The sequence below is a fragment of the Phragmites australis genome, chromosome 14, assembly GCF_958298935.1.
Source record: "Phragmites australis chromosome 14, lpPhrAust1.1, whole genome shotgun sequence".
Taxonomy (NCBI): Eukaryota; Viridiplantae; Streptophyta; class Magnoliopsida; order Poales; family Poaceae; genus Phragmites; species Phragmites australis.
Genome location: NC_084934.1, coordinates 5,001,734 through 5,022,196, shown reverse-complemented (window position 1 = coordinate 5,022,196; position 20,463 = coordinate 5,001,734). Strand labels below are relative to the sequence as shown.

Sequence of the window (20,463 nt, the reverse complement as noted above, 5' to 3'; positions counted from 1 at the left end):
GGCTCATCAGGAGCCGAAGCCTGAGGAGGAGGAGGAGCAGCAGCAACAGTCAGGGGAGCCTCAGCCACGGGCAGAGAGACGTTTGCATGACTTGACCTCCTACAAGTCACCAAAGGTCAAGAAGCTGCAGTTTGTACCTATTGACGAGTGGTTTCCTGAGGAGAGAGAAGAGGGAGCAGACCCGAGGTTCCATACCCTTCTGCAGGAGAGCTTCTTTGTTTCGTTTCAGAAGCTGAAGGTCAGCTTGAGCGTTCACAAGACGCTCAACTGGAGGTATATGGGAGTAGCCGCAGGGGGAGCAGATGTGAGGTGCCACTTTGACTCGATTCCAGGCCTTACAGATTTGCTGACAGATGTAGACCACTATGTTGAGGATTGGGTGAGAGTCTTCTATGCTACAGCTTGGATCGCAGAGGACAGATCCTTTGTGCAGTTCATGTTCCAGGGTGAGTTTCAGAGGCTGTACAGGAGCGACTTTCTAGAGGCTTTGAGGCTGCAGTAATCTGATAGGAGTTTGCACGAGATTGTCTATCCAGGCGCCAGCGCCCCTCGCCGTGGTCTGACTGGAGGGATCTTCCCGACGGATGACCTGATCCGACCTCTGTTCAGGCCGCCGTTCCCTCCCGGTTCTCGGAGACTGCCAGATATGCTGATACCAGAGGTGCAAGTCATTCACAATGCTATGAGGCATAGCTTGCTACCGAGGATCGGGAATGCAGAGTCGATCACCGGTCTTCAGCAGTGGCTGATCCTATCCATCTTCACTCACCAGCCGTTTGATATTGTGGACTTTATTCTGTGTGAGATCGAGGATGTGATCGCCGATGTGATGACGATGGTCAGACAGCAGCCATATGCTCATATCATATCTTTCTTGCTTGCTCAAACCACCAGACCCCCAGAGTTCTTTGAGGCTTACGAGTCTTCTCGGTCCTTCAAGGTGTATGCTCCAGCTCCTCCTACTGACAGGCGTTGTGGACAGCAAGCGATGGCTCACGCTCAGGAGCAGATCCCACCTGAGGAGAGAGAGAGAGTGAGTGGCTGCTGAGGATGAGGCCCTTGCAGAGACCGAGGCTGAGTTACCACAGGCGTTTTTCGACATAGTCTCTGACAGTGACTCAGACTTCGAGGACCAGGAGTTCTTGTCGCCTCTCCCACATCGTCACGACCGCGAGGCAGGTGGGTCTACTCAGGGTGCACAACCTTCAGTGTCTCTTCCTTTAGCACCTGAGACGACCCCCCCAGTGCCACCACCTGCTACACAGTCTTCAGAGTTTTCTCAGTTTTTGCAGCAGATGCAGCAGCAACAGCAGATGATGCAGTAGCAGCAGCAGCAGATGTTGGTGCAGCAGCAGCAGATGATCATACAGCAGCAGGCAGCTCAGGAGGAGAGGCAGTTGAAGTATCAGGCTGATTCCGTTCGCCAGCAGGAGCAGCAGACACTGATTATCCAGTCTCTCCAGCAGCAGCAGCAGCAGCAGCAGCAGCAGGCTCTGTTGGCCGACAGGGAGAACAACACTCGGCTATTCTCATTCTTGCTCCAGCAGCCAGGGCAGCAGTTGCCAGCACCAGCTCCAGCACTAGCTCCAGCCCCCAGTCCCCTCCCTGGCAGCAGCACTAGTCTGCTCAGTACTCCGGAGTCCAGCTTTCCACTCTTAGCTCTTTTGGCCACCGGAGTTCTCTCAGAGCCTGTCGGGACATCTCAGAGGACAGTGTTACCGTCATTGACTTCACCTCTGCCCACTGGTCCTCTGCGCTTCGAGGATACTCCACAGCCGACAGTTACCGAGCAGCAGTAGCCAGTCGTGCCTCCTCCAGTCGCTGAGCCTGCACTTGATGAGCCAGATGCTACTCTTCAGTCAGTGCAGCATCACATTGACGAGGTGACAGCAGCTGCGGGTCACAGTCCATCCAGCTCAGACTCCGAGGTCGACAGTTCTCAGTTCGTCGTGGCACCTTCTTCGGCAGCGTTGGGTCCTCAGTCTCCTCTAGCTCCGGATGCTTAGTCGTGTCCTAGTTTTCTCTTGTTGGTGCTTCGATGCCAAAGGGGGAGAGTCTAGTGATAGGGGGAGTTGGTAGAGAGAGAGTAGCTGGAGAGTCTAGTGAGTTTTTGATTCAGGGGGAGCTTAGGTTTTTGGGTAGTTAGGTTCGGATTGTTGGATCTTATGGTTTTTGATGTAATGACAGGCTATTTGGTTCTGTATATGGATGTGTTTCGCTTGTCATTACATTGTGTTTATTTTCATGCGCGCATAATTCTTATTTATACTAGCATGACAGGTCGTTGTAGTGCTACACTTTCTCTTGCTCAATTGACATATGCCGATAATTGCATAGTATGGTAGGGTGCTCTTCAATTTCATATCTCTACTTCTCGCATGTGTTGTCATCAATCACCAAAAAGGGGGAGATTATAGCATCTAGGCCTCTAGGCTACTGGAACAGTTAACGGCTATTCTGTCAGGGGTATTAGCACCGGATATTCCGGTATGGAGAGAGTTATTCACACCGGACCTTCCGGCGTTAAGAAAAATTCTAGGTTGTTAGGCAACGACTAATTCTTGATCCTTAGCCTATAAATACCTACTCATTTGGTCTCATATAGGGCTCTTGCGACCCTGTAGCAGCTTATACACTTGGTGTGTCATTTAGAAGCAAGAGACAGCACTTGTGTTAATTCCAAGTTCTTAGTTGAAGATTAAGGACATCTTTAGTGCTTGGAGAGTAACAAGTGTGCATCTAGCTGTTGTCTAGGCTTGGTCTTTGTCAAGTGAAGCTTGAAGCTTGTTACTCTTGGTGGTTGGTAACACCTAGATGGTCTTGGTGATCGGAGGTGTTCTCGGTGAGCTCTTGGAGGACTTGTGGGAGCCCTGGGAAGAGATGATGTACTTGGTTTGATGCCCGCCAATCCGGAGATGGAGAAGGGGCAATCAAGAGGGAGCACTTGAGTCTTGGTGACTCAAGGGGGAGCTACATCCTTGGTGGATACTCCAACGAGGACTAGTGGGAAGTGCCAACTTCTCGAAACCTCGGGAAAAACTTGATATTCTCTTCTCCAACTATTTACATTCCCACAATTTACTTTGAGTATCTTTGTTCTTGCAAGTCTTTCTTTACCGCTCTCTCTCTTAGTTATCTTTCTTGTTTAGTTGCCTTGTCCTAGTTTAAATCATGTAGTTGCATTTCTTTTTATATAGGCTAAGGTTGTTATTTGTTTTAGAAAGTGGTAGAAGTTTTAATTAGCGCCCAATTTACTCCCCTCTTAGGCCATTCGATCCTTTCACATTCACGTAGGTGACCTACGCCTTTGCCATGGCAACGGCTCGGTGAGGCAAGCAAGCGCGCTTCTATGTTCTTCTTATCCTCCCATCCAAGGCCAACATTGATCTTTTTTTATACCTCCACTACTGATGTGGGACTAAATAACTACATCCACCTTTCATATGGTGGACCTTTGAATAACCTTTTCAACACACACATATATACATACTTCATATATAAATATACACACACAGACATACATATAGATATATATAACTGCTATTTAACTTCTAGTGTGTTAAATAAGTATTCAACATGTCACCCACCCCTGCAATCGGAAAAAGCACTCCCGCAACCAGAAAAAGCACTCCCTCAACCGGAAAAAGCATTAGACTCCAATTCAACTAACCTTTTAAATAGCGGTTGCTTCATTGTCTCCCTTCTAAATCCTCATAAACCATTGCAGATCTCCAAATCTAGATTTGTAGCCAGTACCGGGGGGGGGTGATTTGAGAAGGTCATGAATCTCACCGTCTCACTGCGCTCACTCCCTGATGTTCACCAACAAGTCGAGATGTCGTCTATCGGTGCAAGTGCGGTTATACATGCAAAATCTCCATCGGCACCTCCGTTCATTGCTCACACATCTCCAGTCTCCATCGGTTCATTGCTCACACATATTTGATCTTTCATTTATATTATATTTATTTTCTTGTTCTTTTATGTGTCCCAGATATGTTTTTTTTTGTTTCTCCATAAACAAGTTAAATTAATAATCATAAAATCCAAAAAAACTCTTCCATATGTTTAAAGTTGTGATATAGGTCTCTACAATTGTGGTTTAAGGTGTATTACATTTTTTGCATTAGGTTTTCACAAATTGTTGAGTTAGGTTTCAAAAGATGTCGCGCTAATTAAGTCATTAAATAAAATCGTCTCCCGTTTCCATGTCGTCTCTGACACCGCTTCCCGCGCCTCTCCTGTGTGGTTGTGGAATCTTCCACCAGTCTTTTGGAGATGGACCTAGCCCTCTCTGCATGCAATGCCTGCACGGCAGCCTGGGCGTCCACGTCGATGGCGACGCAGTCACCCAGCTCGGTGCTGAGAACGCGGCGGCCTCATATCTCTACTCGGCGGCCTGGACGTCACCAGCTCGCTGTGGACGCGCCTCCCTCCACGTACCGCGCATGTCCTGCTGTCACCTGCCGCTCAATCAGTCCAGTCTACGGCCGTGAAGCGCCGGCCGACGTGTCCCCCACAGCCGCCCCGTGATCACGGGTCGCTCCTCGGCCTCGCTACCTAGCTAGCTCGCCCTATAAAGCGGACACCCCGCTCGCCCTAGAACACAACAGCAGTCAGCACAGCGAAGCCACCTCCTGTTCTTTCTACGACTCGATCTCTACTTCACCTGTGCACGTAAACTCCAATGGCAACCACGATGATAGCCTCCATGAGCTCCCTCGTCGTCGCCGCCGCTGGCGTGCGTTCCGGCCGCTTCCCCGCCCGGCTTCCGGCGGCCGGGCTCGCGCCTCGCCGTCGCGCCCTGGTCGTCAGGGCCCAGAGCAAGGTGAGAATCCACTGATCATTCACGTACGTATCGAGATTGTTAATTAACAATCCCTTATGGGCCATGCAGTAAAATTATTCGCATTAACTATGATTAGCACTAACAATACCTTGTGCATGCGTATCTGCAGCCGGAAATGAATTCAACGGAGGAGATGAGCGCCAAGCCGAAGGCGAGCCCCGGCCTCTGGGACGCGCTGGCGTTCAGCGGCCCCGCCCCCGAGCGGATCAACGGTCGCCTCGCCATGGTCGGCTTCGTGTCCGCGCTCGCCGTAGAGGCGTCGCGCGGGGACGGCCTCCTCTCGCAGGCCGGCAGCAGCTCCGGGCTGACGTGGTTCGCGTACACGGTCGTGGCGCTGTCCGTGGCGTCGCTGGTGCCGCTGCTCCAAGGGGAGAGCGCTGAGGGCAGGAGCGGCGGCTTTATGACCGCCGACGCCGAGCTCTGGAACGGGCGCTTCGCCATGCTCGGGCTCGTCGCGCTCGCCGTCACCGAGTACCTCACCGGCGCGCCGTTCATCAACGCGTAGATATGTCGTACACGTGTACGTGTACGTAGCTTTTGGTAGGTTGTTGCAACTAACTGTATACAGTAGCTTCCGTACGTACATGTAGAGGAGGTAGTATACAGATTTTACTGTGTCCGTGCAAAATCGGCATGCGAATTTTTTTGACTGAAATTTACAGGTTAAAGTTTAAATGAACTTTCCTCGTGACATGGAAGCTGGCTTAGTGCTTCGTATTTCGTATTGGACTTCACTACAATTATTTTTCGAAACGAAGACTTCACAACAATTACGTACGTACTTCCCATGCAAAGCTCCGACTGCTTGGTAGACCATTTTTGTGTTGGCTCTGCAGTTGGTGAGATCTACGAATTTCGTGTTGGGGGCATGCCACAGACCAATCAATATGAGAGAACAGTAGATAAAAATTAAGGAAAAGTAGCATATTGTAAGCAATACAAACTAATGTAGTTTAATTTTACGAGATTTAGCCCCTGTCCACCTTTATTTATTCAAGTCTCTCAACCTTTAATCATTACTACAGAAATATGTTTATATGCCGGTCTATCACTACCAGTTTCTTACGAGCCGATAATGATAGAATATCATAGTCCATTCGTATTAAGGACTAGCACTAAAAAACCATTCGAATAGAACCAACTGTGAAACATGATAATCACTACTGGCTCTAGCCACGAACCGGCAGTGAAACCTTGACTATCACTGTCGGTTGATGGCTAGAGCCAGCAGTGATAGTGGATGACAGTTTATTTTAAAAAAATCATAACATTTTAATGCGATGTCGGATGAGGATAAACTTTATATCAAAACTATAGTTCTCGACGAGATCTACAACTTTATAGTTAAAAACTTTTTCATTCGATATCATTTAGATATCTAAATAATCATTTAAAGTTTCAGACAGAAGATATTAGAATGATTGCATATGCTAATAGTATCACTAGTACTTTTATGGTGAGATGTTAAACATATATCGCACGAGCTGAGAGGTTTTAGGATCGAGTGTCATGAACCGCACGCGTGCGTATTTTACGCGAAAAATCGCGTGACTTGTGACTTACGATAGCGCGGACGTGGGGTTCCTCGGGTGCATTTTTTTCAATTTTTTCGACCCCAAAAACATTGATTCGGCGCCTGACTATCACTACCGACTAAAGTCTTTAGCCGGCAGTGATAACCTCTTCACTTCCATTTCCCGAGCCGGCAGTGATAGTCGGGGACTGTCACTGCCCATTGCCCACTTCCGCCTCCAAAACCGGCAATGAAACTCCTTTATAGATTGGCAGTGAAGGAGTTTTTTTAAGTAGTGAATCTTCGTGTAAATAAAGTATTGAGGAATTTTGTGTTTTGTTGATTCCTACATTAACTTAATTGTGACCAACTTATCTTTCCTCACTATGTTATAGTTTATTAGTGACAAAAAAACTATTTCGCATTTATAGTGACGAATTATCGCGTTGTCATTGCATTTGTAATCAATGGAAAAATATAATGTGGTCACATGTAGTATTATTAGTAACCACACTTCTGTGACAAATTTTGGTGTCATCACTACTACATTTTTAAGTAGTAGCAAAATATTATGTTGTCTCATGGCAACCTAGTATTGACATTTTTTAGTGGCAGGTTATATTGATGTCACTATCTTATTCATAAATAATATCAAAATATTGTACCCTCACCATGTATATTATCTATCTACCAGATTTAACCCTCTTATTCGGAGAAGGTAAAATATGTTGCAATTTACACATTAATCTGAGAAAAAAAAATCTAACTATGAATGACGGTTGAACTGTTAATTTAATGGCGTATATCACTTACAGGCACCACGTAGATTCTACAATTCTAGCAAATCCTGCAAAAAGACTCAATGTCAAATATATTACAACTCTTAATTAACTCATATATGAATAATTGTTTGTATTTAACTTTTTATCTTAAAAATCATAAAAGCAGGATTTGCTAGTAATAATTGTTTTATATATATATATATATATATATCACTATTAGTTATGACTGAATTGGCAACGAAAAATGGGCAAGAGTGACCTTTTCTGTAGTAGTGGGACTAGCTCTTACGTTAAGCATATCCCAAAGACACGGTACTCTCTCTTTCAGTGGGTCCAAAACAAACTAGCCGACGTACTCTTGCTGTTGGATAACATAATATTTTTAGGATTAATTAATTCATAGATAAATCATGATCACAATAAATAAACAATTATATAGTATGAATATATCCTAGATATATATGTAACATGATCACACTTATCTCTCTAATATGCTCGATGACAAACAACGAATACTAAGGATGATAAACATGAGAAAATAAAAGACCTGATCACAATGAATGTATCGATCAATAGTGGGAGATGTAAATGCCCTCATGATGATGAAGATGACATAGAGAAATAGATCTTTAGAAGTTGCGTTGGGCGCTTTCAAAAACCTAATGCATCCTTCCCGGTGTAGAAAACCACGTGGTTGAGACGTGCCACAATCAAACTCTAATCGGTGTGATCCTCATATCTCAAAAGAAGGTCATGCCTGCGCAAGCTATTGGATCTGATTTCAGTAGACCATTCACGTAGGTGACCTATGCCTTTGCCATGGCAACGGCTCGGCGAGGCAAGAAAGCGTGCTTCTATGTTCTTCTTATCCTCCCATCCAGGGCCAACATTGATCTTTCTTTTATACCTCCACTACTGATGTGGGACTTAAATAACTACATCCACCTTTCCTATGGTGGACCTTTGAATAACCTTTTCAACACACATATATATACATACACATACATATATAAATATACACACACAGACACACATATAGACATATATAATTGCTATTTAACTTCTAGCGTGTTAAATAAGTATTCAACATGCCACCCACCCTTGCAATCGGAAAAGCACTCCCGCAACCAGAGAAAGCACTCCCTCAACCCGAAAAAGCATTAGACTCCAATTCAACTAACCTTTTAAATAGCGGTTGCTTCATTCTCTCCCTTCTAAATCCCCATAAACCATTGCATATTTTCAAATCTAGTTTTGTAGCCAGTACCCGTGGGGGCGATTTGAGAAGGTCATGAATCTCACCATCTCGCTGCGCTCACTCCCTGATGTTCACCAACAAGTCGAGATGTCGTCTATCGGTGCAAGTGCGGTTGCACATGCAAAATCTCCATCGACACCTCCGTTCATTGCTCACACATGTCCAGTCTCCATCGGTTCATTGCTCACACATATGTGATCTTTCATTTATATTATATTTATTTTATTGTTCTTTTATGTGTGTCCCAGATTTTTTTTTCTCCATAAACAAGTTAAATTAATAATCATAAAAATCCAAAAAAAACTGTTCCATATGTTTAAAGTTTTGATATAGATCTCTACAATTGGGGTTTATGAGATGTTTCTAGAAGTTAGTAGATCATTTCCTATGGCTATGTTCGATTTGTAGGAACAAAATATGGATTAGGCTGTGGAGAGATGGCTGAGTGGTTTTTTTTGCATTAGGTTTTCACAAATTGTTGCATATGTGTGGCAGATGTTCCTAAAAAGATTCAAAATCATGCATTAGTTTCCTTTCAGAAATGTTACATTGAGAGATGTTCTTAAAGGTCTTTCAAAATGTTGAGTTAGGTTTTAAAAGATGTCGCGCTGATTAAGTCATTAAATAAAATCGTCTCCTGTTTCCATGTCGTCTCTGAGGCCAACTCCAAGAGAGTCGGCATCTGACTCCGGATCGGCATCCACGTCGGATGCCGGTCGCTGCACCCAGCAAAACAACTCCAACAGAATCCGTATCAACCTCTACAGTGAAGTGGAGTCCCGCAAAAATTTTCCAGGCGACGGCAAATTTGGAGGCGGATGGAGTCGGGCGCAACACTGATCGCCTTCCTCTTCCCCAACCACCCCGCCTTTCCCGCGAAAGGGTGGAGCTCGGGGAGGCTCAACCTCGACGAGGCACTCGCGCTGCACTACGCCGTGGGGAACTGCAGCCGGGAGGTCGTCAAGGCTCTGCTGGAGCTTGGCGCTGGTGACATCAACCACTCGGCGGGGCCCACCGGGAAGACGCCACTTCACGTCGCGGCGGAGATGGTGTGCCCAGACATGGTCGCAGTGCTGCTCGACCACCACGCCGACCCCAACGTACGCACCGTCGATGGCGCGGATGCCATGAGACCCAGATCCAAAAGCTCCCAGCGGCGTGGAGCCGCTGCTCGGGGGTCATCGTGGCGGAGGCCGCGGCGCACACGTCATCGCCCTCGTCGTCGCCACGGAGCAGCTCATCCTCCTGCGACGAGGCCGGCTGTCGGAGGGTGAACTCCTCAAGCAGGGATCTGGAGGGACCCCCTTTGAGATTCGGCCAGGGGGTGATTCTAAATCTGTTTTGCTGGTGAAATAAATGGGTGTAAATGCGATGCAGGTGGAATGGAATGATCAGATGCAGAAAGGAGTAAATGCTCAGGAGATTTTTAGACAAGTTCGGGCCGCACTGAGCGTAACACCCTACTCCTGTGTGTATGCTATAAATGCTCTGAAAATGTCTCTCAGAGGTTCTACTGGGTTACAAGAATATTTGTCTAGTCTAGAGCTTTGGGCTCCTTGTTCTTTGGTGCTCATCCGGCTTGTCGTGGGCTCGAGCTGATCTGAAGTCCTAGCTATTGTCCTCTAACTTCACCTGTCTTCTTCGGGGAGCCCGCCCCGCCTTAAGTACCCGCCGGGGCGGTAGCGTGCCTAGAAAGGGAGGGCGTGAGTTCCGAGGCGTCATAAATGGAAAACAACCATCATGGGTTGCTGTGCGAAGTGACGGGGAGGGTTGAACACACCCCCGTCCGGTCTTGTTCGTCATCATGCTGTTCTTCAACAGGTACCGCGGGGAGGGCCCACCGAGCAGCCATTGAGCAGCCCGGCGTGCCCACTCGGTCAGAGCGAGTCTGACACAGCAGGGCGGCAGGCGGGGCGCCTTGGGCTTCGCGATGTTATCACGAGGGGCGCCGGATGTCCCGCGATGAGACCCGTGCATTAAATGTTTTCACGCCTCCCTGCCAGGCCGTGGCAGGGACTGACAGCACGAGTGGGGGAGCAGTTGGAGGTGACAAGCCACGCGCCCTCTTAAATGCAGCATCGAGCCTTTCACCGATTGACACCTCACCGCTGAACCTCTGTGGGGGCCACCGGCGAAGGACTTCTTAAGCCCTCGGGGAACCGAGTGCTCGGGGGCTACTATTCACAGCCCCGTGCGCTCTCTCCCGGATATGCCCTTTCTTGGTCCTCGGGGAACCGAGTGTTCGGGAGCCACTATTCATGGCCCCGAGCACTCTCTCCCGGAACTAACTTCCTTTAGGTCCTCAGGGGATTCGGGTGCTCGGGGGTCACTGTTCGCAGTTTCGAGCACCCTCTTCCCGGTACTTAGTTTTTCTTGTCGTCGGGGGACTTAAGTGCTCAGAGGCCACTGTTCACAGCCCTAAGCACTCTCTTCCCGGCACTTGGTCTTCTCGAGTCATCGGGGAACTCGAGTACTCGGGGACCACTGTTCATGGCTCCGAGCACCCTCTCCCGGGACTTAGCCTTCTCGCACCTCGGGGAGATAATCCTCGCGAGAGGGCGCCACGTGGCAAACTGCTGATCTGGCCTCGGGACTCGGGAACCCCTGGTTTCCGTGTCACCGACACCGGCCATGGAGCAGCTCGCCATGGATCGACGGTGGAGCTGCACAAGTGCGCGGTCATCGAGCTCGAGCCACCGCGTCCCGTGTACGCCATGGAGGTTGCCATGGGGAGGCTGCTGCTCGGCAAGGCTAGCGGCGTGCGCGTGTGCCTGCTGCGGAGTTTGATGAAGGGTAGGAAGGAGAGGGAGGGGAAGAAGGAAGGTGCTGGCGGTGAAGTGAACGAAGATGGGGAGGGAGGGGGCGGCGGAGTGAACGAAGATGCGAAGGGAGGGGATCGGAAAGAGATAGTTCACGGTGGAGAGTGAATGGAGCGGTTAAAGGAAAATAATTTAATATAGGAGAGATAAAATAGAGTTGATTTATAAGTATCTGTTGGAGATGATCGGAAAAGGTAGTGCTGTAATAGTGATAATAAATACTGTAATAATACTATAGAGTATGAAATTTTGAGGTAACTGATGGCCCGACACCGCTTCCCGCACCTCTACCGTGTGGTTGTGGAATCTTCCGCCAGTCTTTTGCAGATGGACCGAGCCCTCTCTGCATGCAATGCCTGCACGTACGGCGGCCTGGGCGTCCACGTCGATGCCGACGCAATCACCCAGCTCGGTACTGAGAACGCGGCGGCCTCATATCTCTACTCGGCGGCCTGGGCGTCACCCAGCTCGCTGTGGACGCGCCTCCCTCCACGTACCGCGCATGTCCTGCTGTCACCTGCCGCTCAACCAGTCCAGTCTACGGCCGTGAATCGCCGGTCGACGTGTCCCCCACCGCCGCCCCGTCATCACGGGTCGCTCCTCGGCCTCGCTACCTAGCTAGCTCGCCCTATAAAGCGGACACCCCACTCGCCCTAGAACACAACAGCAGTCAGCACAGCGAAGCCACCTCCTGTTCTTTCTACGACTCGATCTCTACTTCACCTGTGCACGTAAACTCCAATGGCAACCACGATGATAGCCTCCATGAGCTCCCTCGTCGTCGCCGCCGCTGGCGTGCGTGCCGGCCGCTTCCCCGCCCGGCTTCCGGCGGCCGGGCTCGCGCCGCGCCGTCGCGCCCTGGTCGTCAGGGCCCAGAGCAAGGTGAGAATCCACTGATCATTCACGTACGTATCGAGATTGTTAATTAACAATCCCTTATGGGCCATGCAGTAAAATTATTCGCATTAACTATGATTAGCACTAACAATACCTTGTGCATGCGTATCTGCAGCCGGAAATGAATTCAACGGAGGAGATGAGCGCCAAGCCGAAGGCGAGCCCCGGCCTCTGGGACGCGCTGGCGTTCAGCGGCCCCGCCCCCGAGCGGATCAACGGTCGCCTCGCCATGGTCGGCTTCGTGTCCGCGCTCGCCGTCGAGGCGTCGCGCGGGGACGGCCTCCTCTCGCAGGCCGGCAGCAACTCCGGGCTGACGTGGTTCGCGTACACGGTCGTGGCGCTGTCCGTGGCGTCGCTGGTGCCGCTGCTCCAAGGGGAGAGCGCTGAGGGCAGGAGCGGCGGCTTTATGACCGCCGACGCCGAGCTCTGGAACGGGCGCTTCGCCATGCTCGGGCTCGTCGCGCTCGCCGTCACCGAGTACCTCACCGGCGCGCCGTTCATCAACGCGTAGATATGCCGTTCATGTGTACGTGTACGTAGCTTTTGGTAGGCTGTTGTAACTAACTGTACACAGTAGCTTCCGTACGTACATGTAGAGGAGGTAGTATACAGATTTTACTGTGTCCGTGCAAAATCGGCAATCGGCATGCGAATTTTTTGCGTGAAATTTACAGGTTAATGTTGAAATGAACTTTCCTCGTGACTTGGAAGCTGGCTTAGTGCTTCGTATTTCGTATTGGACTTCACAACAATTACTTTTTCAAAACGAAGACTTCACAACAATTACGTACGTACTTCCCATGCAAAGTTCCAACTCTTAGGTTAAGCACATCCCAAAGACACGGTACTCTCTCTTTCAGTGGGTCCAAAACAAACTAGCCGACGTACTCTTGCTGTTGGATAACATAGTATTATTAGGATTAATTAATTCATAGATAAATCATGATTACAAACTCATAAACAGAACAATTATATAGTATGAATATATCCTTAGATATATATATAACATGACCACACATATATCTCTAATATGCTCAATGACAAACAACGGCGTAACAAATATGAGGAAATAAAAGACCTGATCACAATGAATGTATTGATCAATAGTGGGAGATGTAAAGGTCCTTGTCGTGAATCAGGAACCAGAGGTCCCCGAATTCCGAGGCTAGGCCAGCAATCCGTCATGTGACACCTTCTTGTGGGGTTCATCTCCGCGAGGTACGAAAAGACTAAGTCCCGAGATATGGCACTCGGGGCCATGAACAGTGGTCCCCGAGTACCCGGGTTCCCCGATGATTTGCGAAGACCAAGTGACCGAGAAGAGAGTATTCGGAGAGGTGAACAGTGACCCCCGAGCACCCAAGTCCCCCAACGACCAGAGAAGCTGAGTACCGAGAAGGGTGTGCTCGGGGCTGCAAACAGTGGCCCCCGAGCACCCGAGTACCTCGAGAACCCAAGGAAGGCAGTTCCGGGAGAGAGTGCTCGGGGCTGCGAACAGCGGCCCCCGAGCACTCGGTTCCCTGAGAATCCGAACAGTCAACTCCGGGAGAGAGTGTTCGAGGCTGCGAACAGCGGCCCCCGAGCACTCGGTTCCCCGAGGATCCGAACAGTCAATTCCGGGAGAGAGTGCGCGGGGCCGTGAACAGTGGCTCCCGAGCACTCGGTTCCCCGGGGACCAAGAGAGGGTGTTTCCGGGAGAGAGTGCTCGGGGAGGTGAACAGTGACCCCCGAGCACTCGGTTCCTCGACGGCCCAAGGAGTCCTTCGTTGGTGGCCCCCACAGGGGTCCAGCGGTAAGATGTCAGCCTGTGAAAGGTTCGATGCCGCATTTAAGAGCGTGCGTGGCCTGTCACCTCCAACTGCTCCCGCCACGCTCGGTGTCAGTCCCTGCCATATCCTGGCAGAAGGGCGTGGGGACATTTAATGCACGGGTCCCATCCAGCATCATCCGGCGCGCCTCGAGATAGCATCGCGAGGCCCGAGATGCCCCGCCTACCGCCCTGCTGTGGCAGGCGTACAAGACCGAACGGGCACGCCGGGCCGCTCTGCTACCCGGTGGGCCCTCTCCACAGTGCCTGTTGCCAGTGCCATTATGACGACAGAAGACCGGGCGGGGGTGCGTTTTCAACCCCTCGTCATTTCGCGCAGAGGCCATGATGACTATCTTTCCATTTATGGCGCCTTGGAACTCGTGCCCTCCCTTTCGGGGCACGCTACCGCCGGTGAATATTTAAGGGAGATGGCGGGCACGGACAAAGACAGAAAAACCCGAGTTGAACCGAGTTGATTCAGAGGAACGCTCGAACTCTCAGACACTTGCTCAGAGATCGAAGAACATCTTCGTACAAGCATAGAAGCCAAGAACAAAGAGCCCGAAGCTCTAGGATAGACAAACATTCTTGTAACCAGCAACATTTCAGAGAGACATTCTCAGGGCATTTATAGCATCCACACAGGAATAGGGTATTACGCTCAGTGCGGCCCGAACCTGTCTAAAAATCCCTCCAGTGCATTTCCTGCATCCCGCATTAGATCATTCCTCCCGCCATCGCATTTACATCCATTTATTTCTCCCGCGAACATATTCAGAATCATCCCCCCGGCCGAATCTCAAAAAAGGGTCCCTCAGGATCCCTGCGACAGGAGTTGACCCTCCGACAGCCCTCATGATGATGAAAATGACGAAGAGAAATAGATCATTAGAAGTTGGGTTGAGCGCTTTCAAAAACCTAATGCATCCTTCCCGGTGTAGAAAACCACGTGGTTGAGACGTGCTACGATCAAACTCTAATCGGCGTGATCCCCATATCTCAAAAGAAGGTCCTGCCTGCGCAAGCTATTGGATCCGATTTTAGCAGACCATTCACGCAGGTGACCTACGCCTTTGCCATAGCAACGGCTCTGCGAGGAAAGCAAGGGAGCTTCTATGTTCTTCTTATCCTCCCATCCAGGGCCAACATTGATCTTTTTTATACCTCCACTACTGATGTGGGACACCTTTCATATGGTGGATCTTTGAATAACCTTTTCAACACACACATATATATACATACATATACATATATATACACACACAGACACACATATAGACATATATAATTGTTATTTAACTTCTAGCGTGTTAAATAAGTATTCAACATGCCACCCACCCCTGCAATTGGAAAAAGCACTCCCGCAACTAGAAAAAGCACTCCCTCAACTGGAAAAAGTATTAGACTCCAATTCAACTAACCTTTTAAATAGCGGTTGCTTCATTCTCTCCCTTCTAAATCCCCATAAACCATTGTAGATCTCCAAATCTAGAGTTTTAGCCAGTACCGGTGGGGGCGATTTGAGAAGGCCGTGAATCTCACCGTCGATGTTCACCGATGAGTCGAGATGTCATCTATCGGTGCAAGTGCGGCTGCACATGCAAAATCTCCATCGCACCTCCGTTCATTGTTCACACATCTCTAGTCTCCATCGGTTCATTGCTCACACATATTTGATCTTTCATTTATATTATATTTATTTTCTTGTTCTTTTATGTGTGTCCCAGATATGTTTTTTTTCCTCCATAAACAAGTTAAATTAATAATCATAAAAATCCAAAAAAACTGTTCCATATGTTTAAAGTTGTGATATAGATCTCTAGAATTGTGGTTTAAGGTGTATTACATTTTTTGCAATCGGTTTTCACAAATTGTTGCATTAGTTCTTGAAAATGTTGCATATGTGTGGCAGTTGTTCCTAAAAAGATTCAAAATCATGCATTAGTTTCCTTTTAGAAATGTTACAATGAGAGATGTTCTTAATGGTCTTTCAAAATGTTGAGTTAGGTTTCAAAAGATGTCGCGTTAATTAAGTCATTAAATAAAATCGTCTTCTGTTTCCATGCCTCTCCTGTGTGGTTGTGGAATCTTCCGCCAGTCTTTTGGAGAAGGAGCGAGCCCTCTTTGCATGCAATGCCTGCACGGCGGCCTGGGCGCCCACGTCGATGGCGACGCAATCACCCAGCTCGCTGTGGACGCGCCTCCCTCCACGTACCGCGCATGTCCTGCTGTCACCTGCCGCTCAATCAGTCCAGTCTACGGCCGTGAATCGCCGGCCGACGTGTCCCCCACCGTCGCCCCGTGATCACGGGTCGCTCCTCGGCCTCGCTACCTAGCTAGCTCGCCCTATAAAGCGGACACCCCACTCGGCCTAGAACACAACAGCAGTCAGCACAGCGAAGCAACCTCCTGTTCTTTCTACGACTCGATCTCTACTTCACCTGTGCACGTAAACTCCAATGGCAACCACGATGACAGCCTCCATGAGCTCCCTCGTCGTCGCCGCCGCTGGCGTGCGTGCCGGCCGCTTCCCCGCCCGGCTTCCGGCGGCCGGGCTCGCGCCTCGCCGTTGCGCCCTGGTCGTCAGGGCCCAGAGAAAGGTGAGAATCCACTGATCATTCACGTACGTATCGAGATTGTTAATTAACAATTGCTTATGGGCCATGCAGTAAATTATTCGCATTAACTATGATTAGCACTAATAATACCTTGTGCATGCGTATCTGCAGCCGGAAATGAATCCAACGGAGGAGATGAGCGCCAAGCCGAAGGCGAGCCCCGGCCTCTGGGACGCGCTGGCGTTCAGCGGCCCCGCCCCCGAGCGGATCAACGGTCGCCTCGCCATGGTCGGCTTCGTGTCCGCGCTCGCCGTAGAGGCGTCGCGCGGGGACGGCCTCCTCTCGCAGGCCGGCAGCAGCTCCGGGCTGACGTGGTTCGCGTACACGGTTGTGGCGCTGTCCGTGGCGTCGCTGGTGCCGCTGCTCCAAGGGGAGAGCGCTGAGGGCAGGAGCGGCGGCTTTATGACGGCCGACGCCGAGCTCTGGAACGGGCGCTTCGCCATGCTCGGGCTCGTCGCGCTCGCCGTCACCGAGTACCTCACCGGCGCGCCGTTCATCAACGCGTAGATATGTCGTACACGTGTACGTGTACGTAGCTTTTGGTAGGCTGCTGTAACTAACTGTATACAGTAGCTTCCGTACGTACATGTAGAGGAGGTAGTATACAGATTTTACTGTGTCCGTGCAAAATCGGCATGCGAATTTTTTGATTGAAATTTACAGGTTAAAGTTTAAATGAACTTCCCTCGTGACATGGAAGCTAGCACTACTTACACAAAATGTCATCACAGACGGGTGATAACATATTTTTACAGACGTTTAACGTATCCAACTGGGACCGAAGATCTGTAAAAATAAACGAGATTTTCACAGGTGCAAAATAGACCGCATATGGAAATGCTAGGGCTTGTCGCGCTCGCCGTCACCGAGTACCTCACAGGCGCGCCGCTAATCAACACGTAGATATGTCATCATACATGTATACGTGTACGTAGCTTTTGGTAGGCTGTTGTAACCGTACACAGTAGCTCCCGTACGCACCTGTAACCGTACACAGTAGAGATGTAGGTTTAATGGGAAAGGGATATGATCACGTGGGTTTTGGTTTGGGAAGTAAAAATATTTTTCCATTCCCATGTTTGGCTAGGTCTGGGAAATAAGTGCAAAAATAACTGAAGTACCCTTTCTAATGATCTAGTGTTCATTTTGTATAAGGACAGTTTCGTAATTTATAAGTCATAACCCAAACCCTCCACCATAACCCACCTCCTTAGTTGAGATATGAATGGTGTAACATAAGTCTATGATATTCCTATCCTGGACCCTACTCTTTTTTTCTAAACCCTGATTCAAACATTGGAAAAACTTATCCCAACAACTATTTCTCATTCCCACATGTTGAAGATTAGTTCATAATAATATGTCCATAATTAACTATGGTATCTTCGAGATCAGGAATTGAACACGAAGTGAGACACGATATAGATAGGTTCGGGCCCCCCGGTCGGAGTAATACCCTACGCCCTGTATGGATGATGATGTATATGTATTCTCTCAAGTACAAGCAATGTGGATAGACCTATTATAAGGAGCATATCAGATCTAAGCTAATCTAGAGCTGAAGTTGCTGAGTATTTCCTATGATCTTGGCGCTTGCATCGAGTTGCAAATGCGGGAGTTTTCTCTTCCTTCTTTCCTTCGCTTTCTCTTTGGGGGTTCAGGTCCTTGCTTTATATAGGGTTGATATGCCGCCTCCTATCCAGTCATAGTTGATAGAGTGTCCTTCACCAAGACAAAACAGATGAATCTAACTTGGATACTATTCATTCTCGAGTTGGTCAACCAATCGAGATATTTCTAGTATACGTCTTCTAGATTTCTGAGTGTACCAGGTACCGCATATTCGGTTCTATAGTATCCAGAGTTGTTATACATGTGCATGATATACTTTGTCCATTATAATGTACTTCTTATGCGTATATACCCTATATTTAGATATTCGACAGTAGCCCCCTAACTCTTCTCAATAGGGAGGATTTCCGCAAGTGTCTACTCGAGTACCGCCAAACCTGAGCTTAGTCGAGTAAGGTAGATCAAACTCACAGTCGAAAAAATCGAGTAAGAATATGCTCTATCCCGAGTGTCGAGTGGAAACACTTTTGGGTCCAGCGCCCTGCTATTATCCACACTCGAGACTCAAGAAAGGCTTGGGCAATTTGACTTCTTAACATCCGTTTCTGAGTAGAGTTTAAAAGATTTTCAAATTTTAAAATGTTGGGTATAGGAGCATTTAATGCGCAATGATAGGTGTGCAGAGATACGCACGATGCCATCATCCTGCCTTTCATGCTAATCGAGAAGCCATAGAGATGAGGTGGTTACCAAAAAATATAATAATTTTTTGGCTATTTATCTGTTCGAACCTGGATTGTAGCAATTCTTCCTTACTCCTACCCTCGACCTTCTCACACAAGCTTCTATCTTTCTCAGCCCAAACACGCGCAGCCAACGGAAGACTTGAACTCATGGATTCTAGCTCCCTTGCGAAGACCTTTGCTCCTTCCTTGCCAGAGAACCAGTCCGATGCGAGGACCATCGTGCCTCCCCCGAGCAGATAGACGAGATGAAGCACCTGACTGAAGTTTGGACGATTTCGTTGATGCAAGAATCAAGGCTAAAGGAGCTCGATGTTGAAGGGATAGTGCCTCGTTATGATCTAGTTGACTGGAGACCTACATTTGGTGAGAAATTCCCATCTTACCGATTCGACTACAAGATCGTGGTTTTTGAATTCTTCTTCCGATGCGGATTCAATGTTCCCTTTATAAGTTTCTTCTCAATGTACTTTACTGGTACCAAATCGAGTTCTACCACTTAAATCCAAACTCCATCACTATGCTTAGTGTCTTTGTTTATCTTTGCGAAGCCTTCCTTGTTATCGAGCCAAGTTTGAATCTGTTCTAGTATTTTTATCATCTACAGAGGAACAAGGAGAACAAGTTTGTTGGAGGTTGTGGTTTCCAGTCTGCGATGTGGAATGAAAAACTCCTATATCCGAGTTGATTTAATCTCCTCTTGGCAAAATGATTGGAAAAAACACTGGTTTTATATCTCCAACTCTGACCCAGTCCACTTACCTTTAATCTATAGAGGTCTCTTTCCCCTACATAATACATCCTGGATGAAGAAGCACCGTGAATCCAACCACACTGTCTACTACGTCACGATGATTGGTGAACTCAGGCAAAGTGGCTTAACCGGGTGGCACGTAGCCAAAGACTTCATTAGTCGAAGGCTAAGCCCCTTGAAAATATGGGATCACTTCGCTTGGGAATATGCTGGAGACAGCAATAGCTCCAAGGACGTGGTCAGAGGTAAGATTTATATAGAAATTTGTTGCTTCTATTATCGCGAACAAGCTCTTTCGAGTGACTTTGCCTTTTTATAGCTCTGTCTCCTCCAGATATTGCTGCATGATTGAGCAAACTCTTCTCTGAAGAAGCACAAGAATGCTTTGTGCAACCTTACTCCCTCGTGAATCCTTGACCAAAGGTGGGGATTTCTCAAGTAAGAGAGCAGTGCTGATTACTAATTATTCAACCTGATTCGACTTTCTGATTCGAGGCCCTAATCTTTCATCAAGAGCACATCCTCACGACTGAGGTCCTTGACTTTGATGATAGTTCCTCTTCTAGAACTGGTGACAAGGGGAACACCAGTGGATCGAGGGGCAGAAGGATCTCTTCGACCCAAGAGATTGTCTCTGCTATATGATCCGGTGCCCCTCAAGCACTTACAGAAAAGGAAACAACTGGTACTAACATTGAGTTATCAAGTGATTATTTAGACACTACTCTAGTTATCGAGCACTTGCATACTAACGTTTGGTCTGTATGGATGGCCTTTATACAGGAGATAGCTGAAGCCACTCCTCGATCGCCTCCTCGAGTGGCCGACACGTTTGTTGACTCGGTAAT

At 48.5% G+C, this 20,463-nt stretch overlaps 3 protein-coding genes across 3 annotated transcripts; all 3 read left to right on the top strand.

The window, feature by feature from the left end:
• The first annotated feature begins 4,597 nt into the window (after positions 1 to 4,597).
• LOC133891716 (low molecular mass early light-inducible protein HV90, chloroplastic-like) lies at positions 4,598 to 5,528 on the top strand. Its single transcript, XM_062332453.1, has 2 exons — positions 4,598 to 4,828; positions 4,959 to 5,528. The coding sequence occupies exons 1-2, from the start codon at positions 4,688 to 4,690 to the stop codon at positions 5,352 to 5,354; spliced, it is 537 nt and encodes a 178-aa protein (XP_062188437.1). The 5' UTR covers positions 4,598 to 4,687; the 3' UTR covers positions 5,355 to 5,528.
• A 6,340-nt stretch (positions 5,529 to 11,868) lies between these two features.
• Positions 11,869 to 12,809, top strand: LOC133891766 (low molecular mass early light-inducible protein HV90, chloroplastic-like). The gene is made up of 2 exons (XM_062332512.1): positions 11,869 to 12,103; positions 12,234 to 12,809. Exons 1-2 carry the CDS (start codon positions 11,963 to 11,965, stop codon positions 12,627 to 12,629), a joined length of 537 nt encoding a protein of 178 aa, XP_062188496.1. The 5' UTR covers positions 11,869 to 11,962; the 3' UTR covers positions 12,630 to 12,809.
• Positions 12,810 to 16,311: 3,502 nt separating this feature from the next.
• On the top strand, positions 16,312 to 17,226 carry LOC133889951 (low molecular mass early light-inducible protein HV90, chloroplastic-like). The gene is made up of 2 exons (XM_062330377.1): positions 16,312 to 16,528; positions 16,658 to 17,226. Exons 1-2 carry the CDS (start codon positions 16,388 to 16,390, stop codon positions 17,051 to 17,053), a joined length of 537 nt encoding a protein of 178 aa, XP_062186361.1. The 5' UTR covers positions 16,312 to 16,387; the 3' UTR covers positions 17,054 to 17,226.
• Positions 17,227 to 20,463: the final 3,237 nt, after the last annotated feature.